Source organism: Myotis brandtii, unplaced genomic scaffold (assembly GCF_000412655.1).
Source record: "Myotis brandtii unplaced genomic scaffold, ASM41265v1 scaffold456, whole genome shotgun sequence".
NCBI classification, from domain to species: domain Eukaryota; kingdom Metazoa; phylum Chordata; class Mammalia; order Chiroptera; family Vespertilionidae; genus Myotis; species Myotis brandtii.
Genome location: NW_005367431.1, coordinates 1,355,223 through 1,371,035, shown reverse-complemented (window position 1 = coordinate 1,371,035; position 15,813 = coordinate 1,355,223). Strand labels below are relative to the sequence as shown.

The window sequence follows — 15,813 nt, the reverse complement described above, 5'->3', positions numbered from 1 at the left end:
GGCCTAATCGCCCCTAACCGCCTCTGCTTCGGCCCCGTCACCATGGCTTTGTCCGGAAGGATGTCCAGAAGATCTCCCGGTCTAATTAGCATATTACCCTTTTATTAGTATAGATTATCTTCACAATATTTGATGCCTAATGGGATTGTTTGCTATTTTGTGGATACCTTTTCTATTTTAATTTCCTCATTTCTTTAAAAAATATTTTTCTTGCTTTTTTTTTTTTATGATTGCAAAAATATGGCTCATTATCAGACAACACGGAGACGCCTAATGTAAAGTGAAAGTTCCCTGCAGTCGCATCTGCTGGAGGTGACCAGTTACTGCAGATGTGCTCCCAGACACCCCCTTACATTGGGGGTGCTTATTCTGTGAGGTTCCCAAATTTAAATGGGGCATTAGACCCACGAAGTGCAGTGGCTGCACTCGGCCCTCGCACCTCCATTAAGAGGTGATGAATATAGGTGGTTATACTTCTGTATGTCCTGTTTCCGCACAACACACAGCCCACCCTTTTGGCTCTTTGTTGTCAGACCCTTAAGAAACACCCTCAGAAGCCTTGGCTTAAAGTCTTCACACAGCAGTCAACATGAGTGCTGCTGTGCTGTGCTAGCACATCATCCTCACCACACTCCGCAAGCTGGGGGACCCGAGTTTGGCAGATGAGAAAATCGAGACTTAGAAAAGTTAGGTGACTTGTTCACAACTGCATGGAGCCGGGCCTCCACCCCAGCCTGAGCACTCAATTCTCACACTGGACTGTGGTTCTTCCCCTTTGGGGAGCATCAGGAGCCCTGGGGGTCTCGCCCACGATGCCAGTGGTTGGTCTCCCAGTTCCACCTGCTTGGAGGCTGCAGGGAGGGGTGGGGGCGGGGTCAGGCTCCTAGGACATGCTGATGCCCTGGAGTGTGAGGACCAGAGCTCTCTCTGTAATGCTGGTCTCTGAAGTGGGTTTGCTCAAGATGGATCCCTTCTCTTCCTTTAAATCTGATTGTTTTAAACTTTCTACTTCACTGTCCTCTATGTAATATAATTATGCAATAATGCATGTACACAATTAAAAAGTGCATATATTGAGGGTTATCTGTTTAAAAACTTGCATTTGCTGACTAGCATGTGGGCGGGTGCTGAGCCCTGGAGAGAGAGAGAGAGAGAGAGAGAGAGAGAGAGAGAGAGACATGGATGAATCTGAAGAGGCTCTTGCTCCCATGTGGGCTCTCAGGCAAGTGGGTTTTATTTTAGGTGGAGTAGCCTGTTCCCAGCTTGACCGGCACTGGGGAGAGGGCAGCACTGGTGGCACCCTCGCTGGGCCCTCCCCTCTAACCCCAGCTGCCCAGCAGCTCTGCTGAGGACTCAGAGCAGAGGCAATGGCTCGGGAGACAGCAGAAGGGCATTGGGCTAGACCGGGAGAAGTCCGGTAGTGAGGGCTGAGTGAGTCTGGGCGGCTTTTCATTATTGGTGTCTTTGACTGTGTTGTGGGCTCTGAGGTGCATGTCTCCTATTATGCCGAGGAGAACCGAGCTTAGAGAGGCTGAGAGTCTGGCTACGCAAAGTGTTTTGAGGCCCAGCATCAGCACCACCTGGGAGGTGGTTGGAAATGCACAGTTTTGGGCCCCACCCTAGACCTTCTGCAGCAGAATCCGCCTTTTAACTGGATCCCCAGGTGCACATGAGAGGCTGAGAAGTGCCCTTTAGTCTCTAGAGCAGCGGTTCTCAACCTGTGGGTCGTGACTCCTTTGGGGATCGAACGACCCTTTCACAGGGGTCGCCTAAGACCATCGAAAACACATTTATAATTACATATTGTTTTTGTGATTAATCACTATGCTTTAATTATGTTCAATTTGTAACAATGAAATTGGGGGTCACCACAGCATGAGGAACTGTATTAAAGGGTCGCGGCATTAGGAAGGTTGAGAACCACTGCTCTAGAGTCACATAGCTACTACTTGGCAGAGCTGTGACAAGAACTAGGTCAACTTGACTCCAAGGATAAGATTCTTAACCTCACAGTAAACCACCTTCTGCCCCGGAAATTCTTGACATCCACACTATTTGGATCTTGAAAGATAACATACTCTTTGACCTTTGAAGTAGTCGTAATAATGATAGTTATGTTGATTAAGTCCTGACACTGTGCTTGCCTTGGTGCCAAACCCTGACATATGTTACTTCACTCTTCACAACAGCCCGAGGAAGTAGAGTAGATACTGGAGTCTTTCCCGTTGTATAGATGTGAACATCGAGGCATAGAGAGGTGAAGCGATTTGCCTAAGGGCACACAAGTTAGCAAGAGCTCCACAGAGCTGGGGTTTGAACCCTGGTGGTCTGGCTCCAGGGCTCCTTGGGCCTGGGGTGGGAGTTCAGGGAGGGCGTGAACTTGAGACAAATGGCCGACCTTGGTGGTTTTCTCTTGCTCCAGCCCTGCAGGACTTCTTATATGTAATCCCTGGGTATCTCGTTTGGGCAGGACCCCCTGGGCAGCTGTGGCCCTGGGGCAGGGGTGAGGCAGGGGTGGGGTCTGGCCGGTGCCTCTTCTCTGCCCGAGGGCCCTGGGCATGGAGGATGAAGTAGCTCTTGGCATCTCTAGTGGGAGATAATTCAGGTAAAGTGCTTAGCACAGTAGGTGGCCTTAATAGGGTCTCAAAATTTATTACTGATTTTTAAGGATTTAAAAAATATTTATCTAAGAACCACGAGTAACCCGTGTTCATTTGCTCCCAACCTGAAGCCTTCCTCTGGGCCCCCAAGCTCTGGGTGACTGAAGTAGACGGGGCACTGTCCCTTCTGGTCGCCTCACATGGGCTGGGATCGCTGACAACCCCAGCCCTGGGTCTGGGGTTGCTTAGGGCCCGTGGGGCTTTGGGGACAGGGCAGGATCACCCTGGATTTTATTTTTCTCCAAACAACAGCTGGGTTGCCAGCAGATTGTGCATAACTGTTCCCAATTTATGGACGGGGAGACCCTCTAGGCCCATAAAAGGAGTGTGTCCTCCCTGGGGTCACACAGCAAAGATGGGTCTAGACCAGTGGTTCTCAACCTTCTGGCCCTTTAAATACAGTTCCTCATGTTGTGACCCAACCATAAAATTATTTTCGTTGCTACTTCATAACTGTAATGTTGCTACTGTTATGAATCGTCATGTAAATATCTGATATGCAGGATGGTCTTAGGCGACCCCTGTGAAAGGGTCGTTCGACCGCCAAAGGGGTCGCGAACCACAGGTTGAGAACCGCTGATCTAGACCCAAGACACTGGTGTCCCAGCTGCTCTTCCCTTCTTGCTTGGGGACTGGTGGGACAGGAAGTCCTGGGGAAAGGGTGGGGTGTGCTTGTTCTGGGGAGAAGGGCGGAGAAGACCCTGAGGTCTCACTGCTTCCTCTTCATTCCAGGGTTATCACAGGTCAAACCACTTCATAGCCACTCAAGGTAACTGGCACGTCTGCCCGTGTGCCCCCGTGTGCCGAATGCCCTCAGCCACCTTCCTGTCTTCCCTACCGAGCTGCTTGACTCTCTGTCTCTCTGCTGTTTCTGTCTGTTTGAGCCCCAACCTGGCTGTATCTTCTGGAATCTGGCTGTTAGTTTGTACCTGCCTGTGCTTGTGTCTCCCTGGTGTGCCCAGTCCATCTGTAGCTCCCTGTCCATCTGTCTGTCCCCAAGGCGGTGCATGCAAAGGGGCTAGCCAGGCTCAGTCCTCCGAGCTGTGGGTTGTGCCCCAGTCTGGGGGCCGCCTGGGTCCCTCTGGCTGTGTCTTTTCCTTCCGACTGTACATTTGTCCATCCTTTCTGGAGACTTGGGCCATGGCCCTCCAGCTCTGCCTACTGGGTTCCACTCAAGATGACCCAGGTCCCCAGCCAGGCCCTCCCCGGTTCTGCCCGTCCCCAGGGCCCTCCAGGCCTGAGTTGGCAGTTGGTGGGGGTGTGGGTGGTGTGTGCATGAAGCCCCCCTTGGGACTCAGGAGCCTCCTGGCCGGGAATGCTGATGCTGGGCAGCGGGGGTGCTGGCCCTGGACGGAGACCTTGCCTCAGGGACAAGCACCCTCTGTGCCTCCAGGGCCGAAGCCCGAGATGGTCTACGACTTCTGGCGCTTGGTGTGGCAGGAGCACTGTTCGAGCATCGTCATGATCACCAAGCTGGTGGAAGTGGGCAGGGTAAGCGGGCTGTGGGGCCAGGGGCATGGCAGGCCGAGGGGGCAGTGAAGAGCCCGCTGAGCCTGCCCCGTGGGGACTCCAGGTGAAATGCTCGCGGTACTGGCCGGAAGACTCGGACATGTACGGGGACATCAAGATCACGCTGGTGAAGACGGAGACGCTAGCAGAATACGTTGTGCGCACCTTTGCCCTGGAGCGGGTGAGTCTCCTGTCACCTGGTGACTGGGGGGTGCCTGATGAGGCGGGGCAGAGCCCACCTCCCCACCTCCCCCAGCCCAGGAGCAGGAGGGGGGAGGAGGGCATTGCTGCCCTCCCACTAGGCAGCTGCCTGATACCTGCTGGGAGCACCGTGATAGGGCGAGAAGCTGTCTTTGCTGGCGACTCCAAGCGGAAGTCGAGGTACTGAAGATGCTGCGATAGTTGCTGGCTGTTGGTCTTACTGTGTGCGGGACACTGCTGAGAGTGTCACATATGCTGTTTCAGCCCCGAAAGCTCTAGGATTAGGCATTTCCCATTAGCCCCATTTTACAGACGAGGAAAGTGAGGCTCAGGGTGGTGACATCACTCATGAGAGGCCACAGGGCCCGTGGACAAGTCCTCCCATACATGATCCCATTTGATCCTCTGTAAGCCCCTCTGGTCTTAGTCTTAGACTGAGAGCCGAGCGTCAGAACAACAATCTGGTGTGAGAGGTAGGTGTTCAGTGGCGCAGGGGCAGGCAGCAGGCAGACCTGCCCAGTCCTGGGTAGCTAACCTGGGGCAAGGGCTTTCTCCTCCACGAGCCCTAGTTTTCTCGCTTGTACAAGGAGCGTTAGCACCCACTCCTAAGTTTATTATTGGGACTGATTGAAATCCTGGCACACAGCAAGCATCTAATAGATGCCTGGGGTGACTAACTGCAGTTACTGTTGTCTCCCCAGAGAGGCTACTCTGCCCGGCACGAGGTCCGCCAGTTCCACTTCACAGCGTGGCCGGAGCACGGCGTCCCCTACCACGCCACGGGGCTGCTGGCCTTCATCCGGCGCGTGAAGGCCTCCACCCCACCTGACGCTGGGCCCATTGTCATCCATTGCAGGTGGGGTGCTGGGAGTCCAGGAGAAGAGAGGCCGGGAGTGGGGTTGGTTCAAGGTCCTTACAGGATGCTGGGCGTTCATTCTAACGAGAGATAGAGGAGAGAATGACCCCCAAGGGCCCTTTGAACTTTGGCTCTAAGGTTGGCACCCTCATGTCCTTCCCAGAACCTGGGGAGGCCCTTGGCCCAGACACCAAGGAGACACCAGAGACATAGAGGGGTTGAGCTTGGCGGCACCAGGCAGGGTCAAGTTCTGTTTGCTTCCGTTCAGCAAGTGTCACCTACGCCTACGGGCTAGGTGTGGCCCAGGTGCTGGCAAGGACTTGGCCTTCTCTTCTTTTCTCCAAACCCAGGGGCTTTCCTCACCCTCGGCCTTCCCACCTTCCGCAGCTCTCCTACCTCCTGCCTTGGTTGAGTCCCGTGACCCCCAATTGCCTTTCTCTCTCTGCTCTGCTTCCTCCTCTGCTCATCTTCCTTCTTCCTCTTAAGTGGAGGCCCAGTGCCCCGTCCTGGTCCTTCCCCAACTGTTCCCCCTCCACATCCCCTTGGAGAGCTTCATCTCTGGCCCGTGGCCCCTGGGCCTCTGTGTCTTGTCCTGGTGCCTCTCCTTGGCTTCTTATCAGCTCCCCTGATGCCACAAAGCGGGCTCATGCCACCGCCTGCCCTGCCACCCGCAAACCAGCTTCTCTTTGGTTTCTTTAGGCTTCTTTAGGATACCATCTTTTTAGAATAAAACTTCGTGAATAATATACTTGAAGCAACGTGCACAAATAAGTGTATATATGACATCATGAATTTTCATAAATTGCACACACCTGTGAAATAACCATCGCTACTCAGATCAAGAAACAAAATTACCAGCACCCAGAGGCCCCTGAGCCCCCTCCTCCCACTCTGACTAATCACCATCCTGACCAATCACTGTCCTGACCAATCACTGTCCTGACCAATCACTGTCCTGACTTCCGAACCACAGGTTGGTGGTGCGTGTTTTTGAACTGGGTGTGAATGGAATCGTACAGCAGGTGCTCTTTGGTGTCTGAATTCTTTCCCTCAACCTTATGTTCCCCAAGTTCCATTCATATTGTATCTTATTTGCCTGGATGAATAAACCACAATGTGTTTATTGGTTCTGCTGTTGATAGGTGTTTGGGCGGTTTCTAGTTTTGAGCTATAGGAATAGTGCTGCTAAGGACATTCTATTGCATGTTTTGTGGCCAACATACATACGCATTTCTGTAGGTTATGTGTGTAGGAGTGGAATTGCTGTCTGCAAACATTCAGCTTTCGTAGATACCGCCGGGTTTCCGAAGTGGTTGTTCTAATTTAAGCCCCTACCAGCAGTGTATGGGGGACCCAGTTGCTATATGTCCCTGACAACACTTCGATACTACTACTTTCAAGCTTGAAATCTTGGTGTCATCTTTGTCTGCCTCCCCTCCTCCCCTCCCCCGCCCTTAACTTTGCTCTACCTGGTGCTCAGCGCCAAGATCCCAGGGACGGATGAGACTCAGCGGAGCTCTCGGTGAGCTCCCAGTCGGGCTAGGGAGACAGTCACGTAACCAACGACCACGTGGCAGGAAGGGTGCTTTAATGAAAGAATGCTGTCTGCTGGAAGGGCTGTGAGTGGGTGGGGCTTTGAGGGATGTGCAGGAGATTGGAGGAATATCCGGGAGCAAGAACAGTCTTGGATTAAGCTCTGAGCATCACCTTTGTCCCTCCCCTCCGATCGAAGTTGCTAAGTTTCACCTCTGCGTTCTCCCTACCCCTTTCCCTTCTCTCCTTCCCCGAGGCCCATCCCCAGTTCTATCCTTACCATCTTCCACCAGCACTCTTCCGAGGCTTTCTCTCTGGCTCTTCCTTGCCCGGGGTGGGGGTCTCTCTGTGTCCCCTCCCCTGGGTGGTGGAGACGTGGCCAGGTGCCTCTCTTTTCTCCCCCCTAGACCTGGGCTCCCTTCCCAAGGCCCTGACCTGTCCCGGGCCATTCTCTCCCCAGCGCCGGCACTGGCCGCACAGGCTGCTACATCGTTCTGGACGTGATGCTGGACATGGCCGAGTGTGAGGGTGTCGTGGACATTTACAACTGCGTGAAGACCCTCTGCTCCCGGCGCGTCAACATGATCCAGACTGAGGTAGGGGATGCGGCCCCCTCTCCAGGACTCGCGTCCTGCAGGCTGGCATCAGAAGGGTGTCCTCAGGCCCTTCCCCTTCCTAGGATGCCCCCTTGTCCTTCCCATCCCTGCCAACCTCTCAGGGTCTCCCAGACTCAGCTCCACTGTGTCCTGCTGGGTGAGGTCAAATAGCAGTGGGCCAAGGTCATAGGTTCTGCAGTCAAGGTACGACCTGTCTGCACCTCGCTAGATGTGGCTCTGGGCTGTCCCCGCACCATCAGAGCTGCTCACAGGGTTGTTATAGGGATGAAATATAAGTGAACGTACCCATGAAGGTTGTTTCAAGTAGGGTTGGCCCAACCTGTAGTACCACGTGGCTGGACTCCACATCAGCACGCCCGTGCCTCAACCTTGGGCTTGCTTCCTCCTGCCTCCACCCCAAATTTCTAGCTTCTCTGCCCCTCCTGATTCTTCATATTCTTCCCTCCTGTTCTAGGAGCAGTATATCTTCATCCATGATGCAATCCTGGAGGCCTGCCTGTGTGGGGAGACCACCATCCCTGTCAGTGAATTCAAGGCCACCTACAAGGAGATGATCCGTATTGACCCTCAGAGTAATTCCTCCCAGCTGCGGGAAGAGTTCCAGGTGGGGCAGGAGTGCGTATGTATAGGTGTGTGTAGGTATGTAGGTGTGGTTTGTGAGTGAGTGTGTGTGTGTGTGTGTGTGTGTGTGTGTGTTGGAGGTCCTCAGTGCTGTAGGAGTCAGATGGGATGAACAACTCAGCCCAGTTTCCTTCATGGGGCTGTGAGGAGGCCCAGTAAGTGCTGGATGCCACCCCCATTCCTCTTCTCACTCCTTGTAGACGCTGAACTCGGTCACGCCGCCGCTGGACGTGGAGGAGTGCAGCTGTGTGTGTGTGTGTGTGTGTGTGTGTGTATTGGAGGTCCTCAGTGCTGTAGGAGTCAGAGATGGGATGAATAACTCAGCCCAGTTTCCTTCATGGGGCTGCGAGGAGGCCCAGTAAGTGCTGGATGCCACCCCCATTCCTCTTCTCACTCCTTGTAGACGCTGAACTCGGTCACGCCGCCACTGGACGTGGAGGAGTGCAGCATCGCCCTGCTGCCCCGCAACCGAGACAAGAACCGCAGCATGGACGTCCTGCCGCCTGACCGCTGCCTGCCCTTCCTCATCTCCACCGATGGGGACCCCAACAACTACATCAACGCGGCCCTGACTGACGTGAGGGCTCGGGCGTGGGGTGGGCTCTGGGACTGCCTCCCCGCCAGCAGGTGGGAATGTCCAAGAGCCAGGGAGTAGAACTGAGGGCTCTGGGTCTGGGACCCTTTGCCCTTTCAGGGGTGACTCTTCTACCCACAATGAGCTCCATTCAGGACATCCAGGGCAGTTTCCCCCTCAGGTATTACCCTTAGCCTGAGTCGGGGTTGGGTGGTGGAGTCCAGGGAGGGCTGTCTCCAGGACTGGACTAAGCAGAGCCTGGGGTAGGAGTGATTTGGGGGCCTTGGCTGGGAGGATAGGAGGGTTTGGGGTTGGGATTTGAGACCTGGAGTCTGGAGCCAGGGGAGCTTGTGCTGGGGTGATTGAGTGGGAGCCGGGCTCAGGACATGGCTTGGGATAGTGACTTGCTCCCTGGCCCCACCCTGGTTTGGTCTGAGGGCTCAGGAGCCATCTAGAAGCCTCTTCCCCTGCTCCCAGCTTGGGGGCTCCACCTCCTGCATTGGGTGTTGCAAGCAGAACAGGGGCTTTAGTCCCCAAGGAGTAACCCCAAGATGCTGCCGTCTGAGGGGGGAAGAGTCCGTGAGCATCACCCCATTCCTCTCCCAAATGGAACCAGCTGAGAGGTGGGTGCAGGAGACAGACTGGATAAAACCGGAGAATGTGACTTCCGACATGTGGCTAAGGACCGGCTCCTCCTTCGCTCCCGAGTCAGGCAGACTTGTCCCGGATACAGCTGCGCAGCCACAGGCCACCCCTTCCCACCAGGGACAGGCCTTTACATGAGGCAGGAGCAGGAGCAGGAGCAGTTGAACGCACACTTTCTGAGGACAGGCGGCCTGGGAAAAGAGGGGAAGGGGCTGAGCTGAGCATGCTCAGTCCTTGTCCCAAACTTGCCATGGGAGGAGTGCAGGAAGGTGGGCCAGTCACAGGTTTGCCGACCACTGATGTCCCTCCACATGGAGATGAGATGTGGAGAGGGAGGTTTTTTCAGAGCAGGTGTGAGGGAGAGGGGCCTGGCTCCTGGCAGAGTCCCTTGGCAGGATAGTGCAGGGGACAGGGGAGTTTCTCTAAAGAGGGAAGCCCCCGTGCGTGCTTCCCAAGGGCTTCCGGTGTGAGCTAAAGGCCAGGGGAGGAGGAGCCCCAGCCACTGAAGGGAGTGGCTGGAGAGGGGCCCACCAGTCACTGTCGCTCAGCTGGGTGGGATGCATGAGTAGGTGGGTGTGCATGCCCCTGCTGAGGGGGCCAGGGCCCTGGGGCGGTGGCATGGGTGCTAGAGAGTTTTGGATGGGAACTTAGGAATCTGCGACCTTCCTCCCAGCCCCCTCTTTGGCCCCAGGGTGCACACTGGGCAGGGCAGCAGGCTCTGTGAGGGTCCTGTGGGTCTCTGAGCTGGGGAGGGTCACACTGGGGCTCCCTGGCCCTGGGTGGGAATGGGCCGCTGGGTACAGGCCACACTCCGAAATCTCTGATCTCTTGACCTTTGCATTTAGGGAATGGGTTGAGACAATTATTAAACAAATATCCAACAGAATGTCAGACACTGGTAATCTCTACAGAAATCAACCAGGCAGAAGAAATATTTAATGTGGGTTTTGGGGGCTTGCATGTATGGCTATTTTTGATGAGGTTAAGGTTAAGGAGGGCCTCTTGGAGGAAGTGATACTTAAGCAAAGACCAGAAAGAAGTGAGGGAGAAAGCTGTGTAAAGACTTGGGAAATTTGGTCTAGGCAATAGGAATAGCATGTGCAAAGGCCCTGAGGCAGAGAGCAGGCTTGGCCAGCCTCTGCCTACCAGGCCGAAGCTCCCATTGTCACACATTTGGGGACCTTTTGCTGTTTAGTTCCTTGGAGCCATAGGTGTGGACTCTGGAGAGGTCTGGGGGCTCACCCTGCCCGCTCAGGCGTCAGTGTAGTGGCCAACCTGTGAAATGGGCCAATGGCGGCAAGCCTGGTCCTGTGGGGCACAGCTGTGTAGACGGTAGGGAGAGTATCAGCCTGTGGCAGAGGATCGGGCTATGTCGTGGTGGGGAGGGGGCCCTGCTGAGTCCTGGTCTCCCTGCAGAGCTACACGCGGAGCGCAGCCTTCATCGTGACCCTGCACCCACTGCAGAGCACCACGCCTGACTTCTGGAGGCTGGTCTACGACTACGGCTGCACCTCCATCGTCATGCTCAACCAGCTGCACCAGTCCAACTCCGCCTGGGTGAGGGCCCTGCTGGCCGCGGGCTGGCTGCCTGCTATCCATGCCACCGTGCGTTCAGGGGCACATCCCGAAAGTCAGGGGTTGGATCCCAGCTCTGCCACCTATTGGTTGAGTGGCCTTAGGCAGGTCATGCTCCTTCCCAGGGCCTCCGCACCTCCATCGTCATGCTCAACCAGCTGCACCAGTCCAACTCCGCCTGGGTGAGGGCCCTGCTGGCCGCGGGCTGGCTGCCTGCTACCCATGCCACCGTGCGTTCAGGGGCACATCCCGAAAGTCAGGGGTTGGATCCCAGCTCTGCCACCTATTGGTTGAGTGGCCTTAGGCAGGTCATGCTCCCTCCCGGGGCCTCCGTTTCCTTGTCTGTAAAATGAGATTGTCAGACTGGAGGAAAAGAGCTGCTTTTTATGAAGTCCCTGCTGTGCCAGGGACTCTGCTTTGCACTTATGGGCTTCAGGTGAGAAGATTAAGACCCAGAGAGACGAAGCAACGTCTCCAAGGTCACAGCTGGGAAGCACGGAGCTGTGCCCCGACTCTGCACTGCCTCCTTCCAGAGCCGATTAGTTGCTGAACTAAACTGCCCATCATGGGGGGTCTTTGAGGCAGAAAAAGTTCCAGCCTCCTTACTTTCTGACTGTTCGATCTAGGAGATAGTTTGAGCCTTAGTTTCCTTCTCTGTGAAATGGGCACCATCAGGGCACCTGTTCGCTCATGGGGTTACTGTCAGGACCATGTCAGACATAGGTAGGATGCGTAGCGCTGGGCCATGTCGAGTACACAGGCTCTCAGTACATGGCAGGGATGAAGATGATGAGGGTGAGTTGCTTCGGAGGTTGGAGGATGAGTGACCCATGGAGAGGGAGCAGCATGTGCAAAGGCCTGAATGCAAGGACTTGCCTGAAGCCCAGGCTGAAAGAGGAAGGGAGTGAAAGAGGAAGGTGTGGTCAGAGAGGGAAGCAGTGGAGCCTGGAGTTGTCTGGGAGGCACGTGGGGCCAATTCACAGGCAGAAAATTGGGCCCAGAATAAGGAAGAGCGGAGACTAGAAGCTGGGGCCTGGGACCGACTAGCTCGGAGCACTTGTGTGTGTGTGGGGGGGCCCTGCCGCCTCTGTCCCTCTGCTATCTCGAGTCTGTGGCCTAGAGGGGGATACATGTAGGTCCCTGACTCCATGGAGTGGTCTTGGGCAGGAGCTGAGCTGTGTCGCAGGATCAGGGATACCCTACCTCTGAGCTGATGCGGGAGGGCAGAAGTAGTGAGAGAGAAGACCAGGGGGCGGGGTTGCTGGGATGGGAGGGCCGATGAGGCGCGCCTCTGGGCGAAGGCAGCCTGTGGAGGTGTGTTAGGTGTGGCTGTAGAGTGGCTAGAGCACCAGGGCACCCACTTTGAAGGGTTTGTCTCAGCTGCCCCGGGTGTGTCTGCAAACACACCGGGCAGGTGTGCATGCAGTTGTGGGTGAGTGGTGGGGAGTGGGTGGCTCTGAAGAGGAGTCCGGAGTGAGTGGGTGGCCCAGGGTGCATGGGAGTCCCGGCACAAGTGTGGAGGTTGGGGTGGGTGAGTGGCAGCTGCCCGGAGGCTCTGCTCAGTGCCCGTCTCCCTGCTCGTGCCGCCAGCCATGCCTGCAGTACTGGCCGGAGCCGGGCCGGCAGCAGTATGGCCTCATGGAGGTGGAGTTTGTGTCAGGCTCAGCGGACGAAGACTTGGTGGCCCGTGTCTTCCGCGTGCAGAACATCTCGAGGGTGAGTGATCTGGGAGCCCCAGGGTGAGAAGCGGGGTGGCGGTGGGTGTGGCCTGTAGGGACCTTCTTGAGGTTGCCGGGGGCCTGGTCACCCCGGTGCTCATGTCCCCCTGGCTGGCTGCCCACACCCCCAGCTGCAGGAGGGGCACCTGCTGGTGCGGCACTTCCAGTTCCTGCGCTGGTCCGCGTACCGGGACACACCGGACTCCAAGAAGGCCTTCCTGCGCCTGCTGGCCGAGGTGGACAGGTGGCAGGCGGAGAGCGGGGACGGGCGCACGGTCGTGCACTGCCTGTGAGTGCTGGGCCTGCCTCGGGCGGGAGGGGGCGGGGAGCGGGAGAGAAAGGTCCAGCGTGAGAGGCCGGCCTCAAGACTGGCACCAAAGCCCCTGGCTCCCGGACACCTGGCCCTGCCTTCCCTGGAGGATCCTAGTCAGCTCTGACCCTGCAGAACTGCCCAGTGCTCCGTGTGATGGTTGACTTTGCCCATGTAATGAGGGCCCTGCCAGGGTCCTGTGATCCTGTAGCACACGTTTTAAGCCAGTGGATTTCTGGTCTTTGTTCATGAATGCTCACATAGAACCTTTTCACCCTTTCAGTAAGTAACTAACTCACTAATTAATGAATTCATGTGCCCCATCCATGATTCATTTATGCCCTCGTGTCTGCTGCAGTCACTCCTTTGCTGCTTTCAGACTTGCTGGCCCTTCCCGGGCTGGGCATGCTGGATGCGGGGAGAGGGAGCCGGGTCGGGCCTGACCTGCCTCTCGGGCTTTCAGTTCTAGTGGGAGAGACTCTAGAGACAGGGATGAGGGCCTGTCCAGTCCCCCATCTCCCAAGAGGACTTCACACCCTGAGTTACAGGAACAGAGGAGGGAGAGGGACAGGGACAGGCTGTGGAGACTCAGGGTGTACCTGTGTTTGCACCCGTGTCTGCATTGCTGAGGTGACTGGTATTCTCAGTATTCACTTCCCATCCTGCTCTCTGGGTTTTGCTTGCTGCTCCGTTGCCCTCCTCTGTTGCTGTCATTCTTTCTCTGGGAGTATGCCTTCCTCCTTCTCAGAATCGGCCATGTCTCCTGGAGGCTGTCTTCCTAGAGACCTTCAGCTTTGGATGTCAGTCTTGGCCCAGACTCCGCCCCCTTACCCTCCTGCTCACCTCTGGGCTCCCTTCCCTTCCCTCCCCTTCCCTTCCCTTCCCTTCCCTTCCGGGTGCCTTGGCCCTGCCCTCACCTCTGGGCTCCCGGCCCCTCCCTTCTGGGTTCCCAGACCCTGGCCCTGCTCTTTACCTTGGAGTTCACCCTCCTCCCCCAAGCCTTACCCCAAACCTTTTGTGTCTCATTTAGAAATGGGGGTGGCCGCAGCGGCACCTTCTGCGCCTGCGCCACGGTCCTGGAGATGATTCGCTGCCACAACCTGGTGGACGTTTTCTTTGCTGCCAAAACGCTTAGGAACTACAAACCCAATATGGTGGAGACCCTGGTGAGGTGCCATGTCCCCTGTGCCCAGCCACTTCCAACCTCCATGCCCAGCCAGTCCCCCCAGTACCCACTCTCCCATATCCAGTCCCCACAATTGGGCCTCGGGTCCCCCACAGTTAGTCTTGTGGTGCCAAAATGTGTCCCCTATTTCCCCTTCTCCCCAAGACGGGCCCGGTCTCATGCTTGCCCCCTCCACCCAGGCTCATGGCTCCTTCTCTCCTCTCCCCAGGATCAGTACCACTTTTGCTATGATATGGCCCTGGAGTACCTGGAGGGGCTGGAGTCAAGATAGCGGGGGCCCCTGGCCTGGAGCACCCACTGTGCACTCAGGGCCAGGCCTGTCATCGTTACCGAGAGGAAGACCTGTGTCCCCAACTCTGCTCAACCACAACCCATAGGGAAGGCACTGGAGTGGGTGATGGGCCTTCTTGGTGCTGCCTTCACGGGGGGCAGGGCCTTGCGCCAAATGTACCGTGGGCAGCCTGGGGGCCAAGGAGGAGCTTAGCAAGACTGCAGTCCAGCCCACCTGCGTGGGGTCCTGCTGGCCTGTGCCGAGAGGCCGGGCACTGCCTGGCAGAGTGACAGGAGCTCAGAACTGCTTGCTCGGGGGGACTAGGCTCAAGCCCTGTGACTGTATCCCAGTCCTTGGTGGGATGTGTACCAGGCCAACATTCCACCCAGCATGGCTCCACATGAGCAGGGAGTGCGTCGGGCTTTGGCATCTAGAATCCCATCTGGCCCAGTCCCTGCGGTCCTGGGGAGACTGGGCTTTGCTCTGATTTGCCAGTGGGCACATCAGACTGAGGTTCCCCAGGCGGAACCGCAGCCCCTCCTCCAGCGCTGCGCCCCGTAGCCCCTGGGAAATTTTGCTCATGATCCCTTCCACTTTTGCTTCCCTGACATGTGCTCTGAGTTCCCTGAACCAGGATCTGCCCACCCCTCCCTTGCCCGATGCGAAGCCCCTTCCCTGCCTGACCCAACGTCTGCAGAATGAGACACAACCTCAGGCGCCTCTGCCTATAACTTCCCGGCCTCGCTGGCCGGGCCCTGCTCCCTCTGGCCCAGTGACAGTCTGAACAATAAGGCTGAACAACAGCCCGTGGGGTTGAGGTTCCTGTGGCTCCCGATCAGGCTGCCAACTGGGGAGAGAGCACTGTTAGGTGAGGGCTGCTCCCAACCCTGAGAGTTCAGAGGAAGAAGGTGTGTTTTGGAGTGGAGGATCGATGCTTTTTTGTTTAGTTTTTGATGGGTGGGTGGGAAGATCTCTACAACGGGGCAGGCCACACCCCCATTCCGTGCCTCAAATTCCCCATCTGTAAACTGTAGATATGACTACTGACCTACCTCGCAGGGGGCTGTGGGGAGGCAAAAGCTGATGTTTGTAAAGTGCTTTGTAAATAAACGTGCTCTCTGAATGCCACAGAGCGGCCTGGTGTGTGAATGACCAGCTCGACTGGGGCTTGCTCACCTGCCCCGGCGTCCCAGTGCAGTGGGCGGGCCCTGGACTGGGGGTCAGAGGCCTGCGTGCTGGTCTGGCATGGACCAGAGCATCACGCAGGGTCCTTCCATTTGCAGAGGCGGTTCCAAGGGACTCTGGCTTGTTGCTGCCTCCTCCCAGGCCTCTTCACCGGGCAGTGGGCTTTATCCTGAGACCTCTGAGGGTCCCAGAGCTGCCTCTCCCCCCTGGGGGCCTGGACCTGGGTTGAGCTCTTTTGGGGGCAGCTTGGGAGGCTCAGGCTTTGGTGTCAGGCACACGGGTCTCACCAGCCGTGAGGCCCTGGGTGGCAAGTCAACTGTTCTCTCCAGGTCTTGGTTTCCCATCTGTAAAA

The 15,813-nt window shown here is 56.6% G+C and overlaps 1 protein-coding gene across 1 annotated transcript in view; it reads left to right on the top strand.

Annotated features, from left to right (window-relative positions):
- The window catches only part of PTPRU (protein tyrosine phosphatase, receptor type, U), an 82,230-nt gene extending 66,824 nt beyond the window's left edge, over positions 1-15,406 (top strand). The window contains exons 21-32 of the mRNA XM_005875242.2: positions 3,393-3,429; positions 4,054-4,151; positions 4,234-4,350; positions 5,072-5,226; positions 7,220-7,355; positions 7,831-7,980; positions 8,401-8,574; positions 10,633-10,773; positions 12,382-12,507; positions 12,641-12,798; positions 13,850-13,985; positions 14,214-15,406. Coding sequence (XP_005875304.1) covers positions 3,393-3,429; positions 4,054-4,151; positions 4,234-4,350; positions 5,072-5,226; positions 7,220-7,355; positions 7,831-7,980; positions 8,401-8,574; positions 10,633-10,773; positions 12,382-12,507; positions 12,641-12,798; positions 13,850-13,985; positions 14,214-14,276 — 1,491 coding nt within the window. The 3' untranslated portion in view covers positions 14,277-15,406. The remainder of the gene's footprint in view (positions 1-3,392; positions 3,430-4,053; positions 4,152-4,233; positions 4,351-5,071; positions 5,227-7,219; positions 7,356-7,830; positions 7,981-8,400; positions 8,575-10,632; positions 10,774-12,381; positions 12,508-12,640; positions 12,799-13,849; positions 13,986-14,213) is intronic.
- The last annotated feature ends 407 nt before the right edge of the window (positions 15,407-15,813 follow it).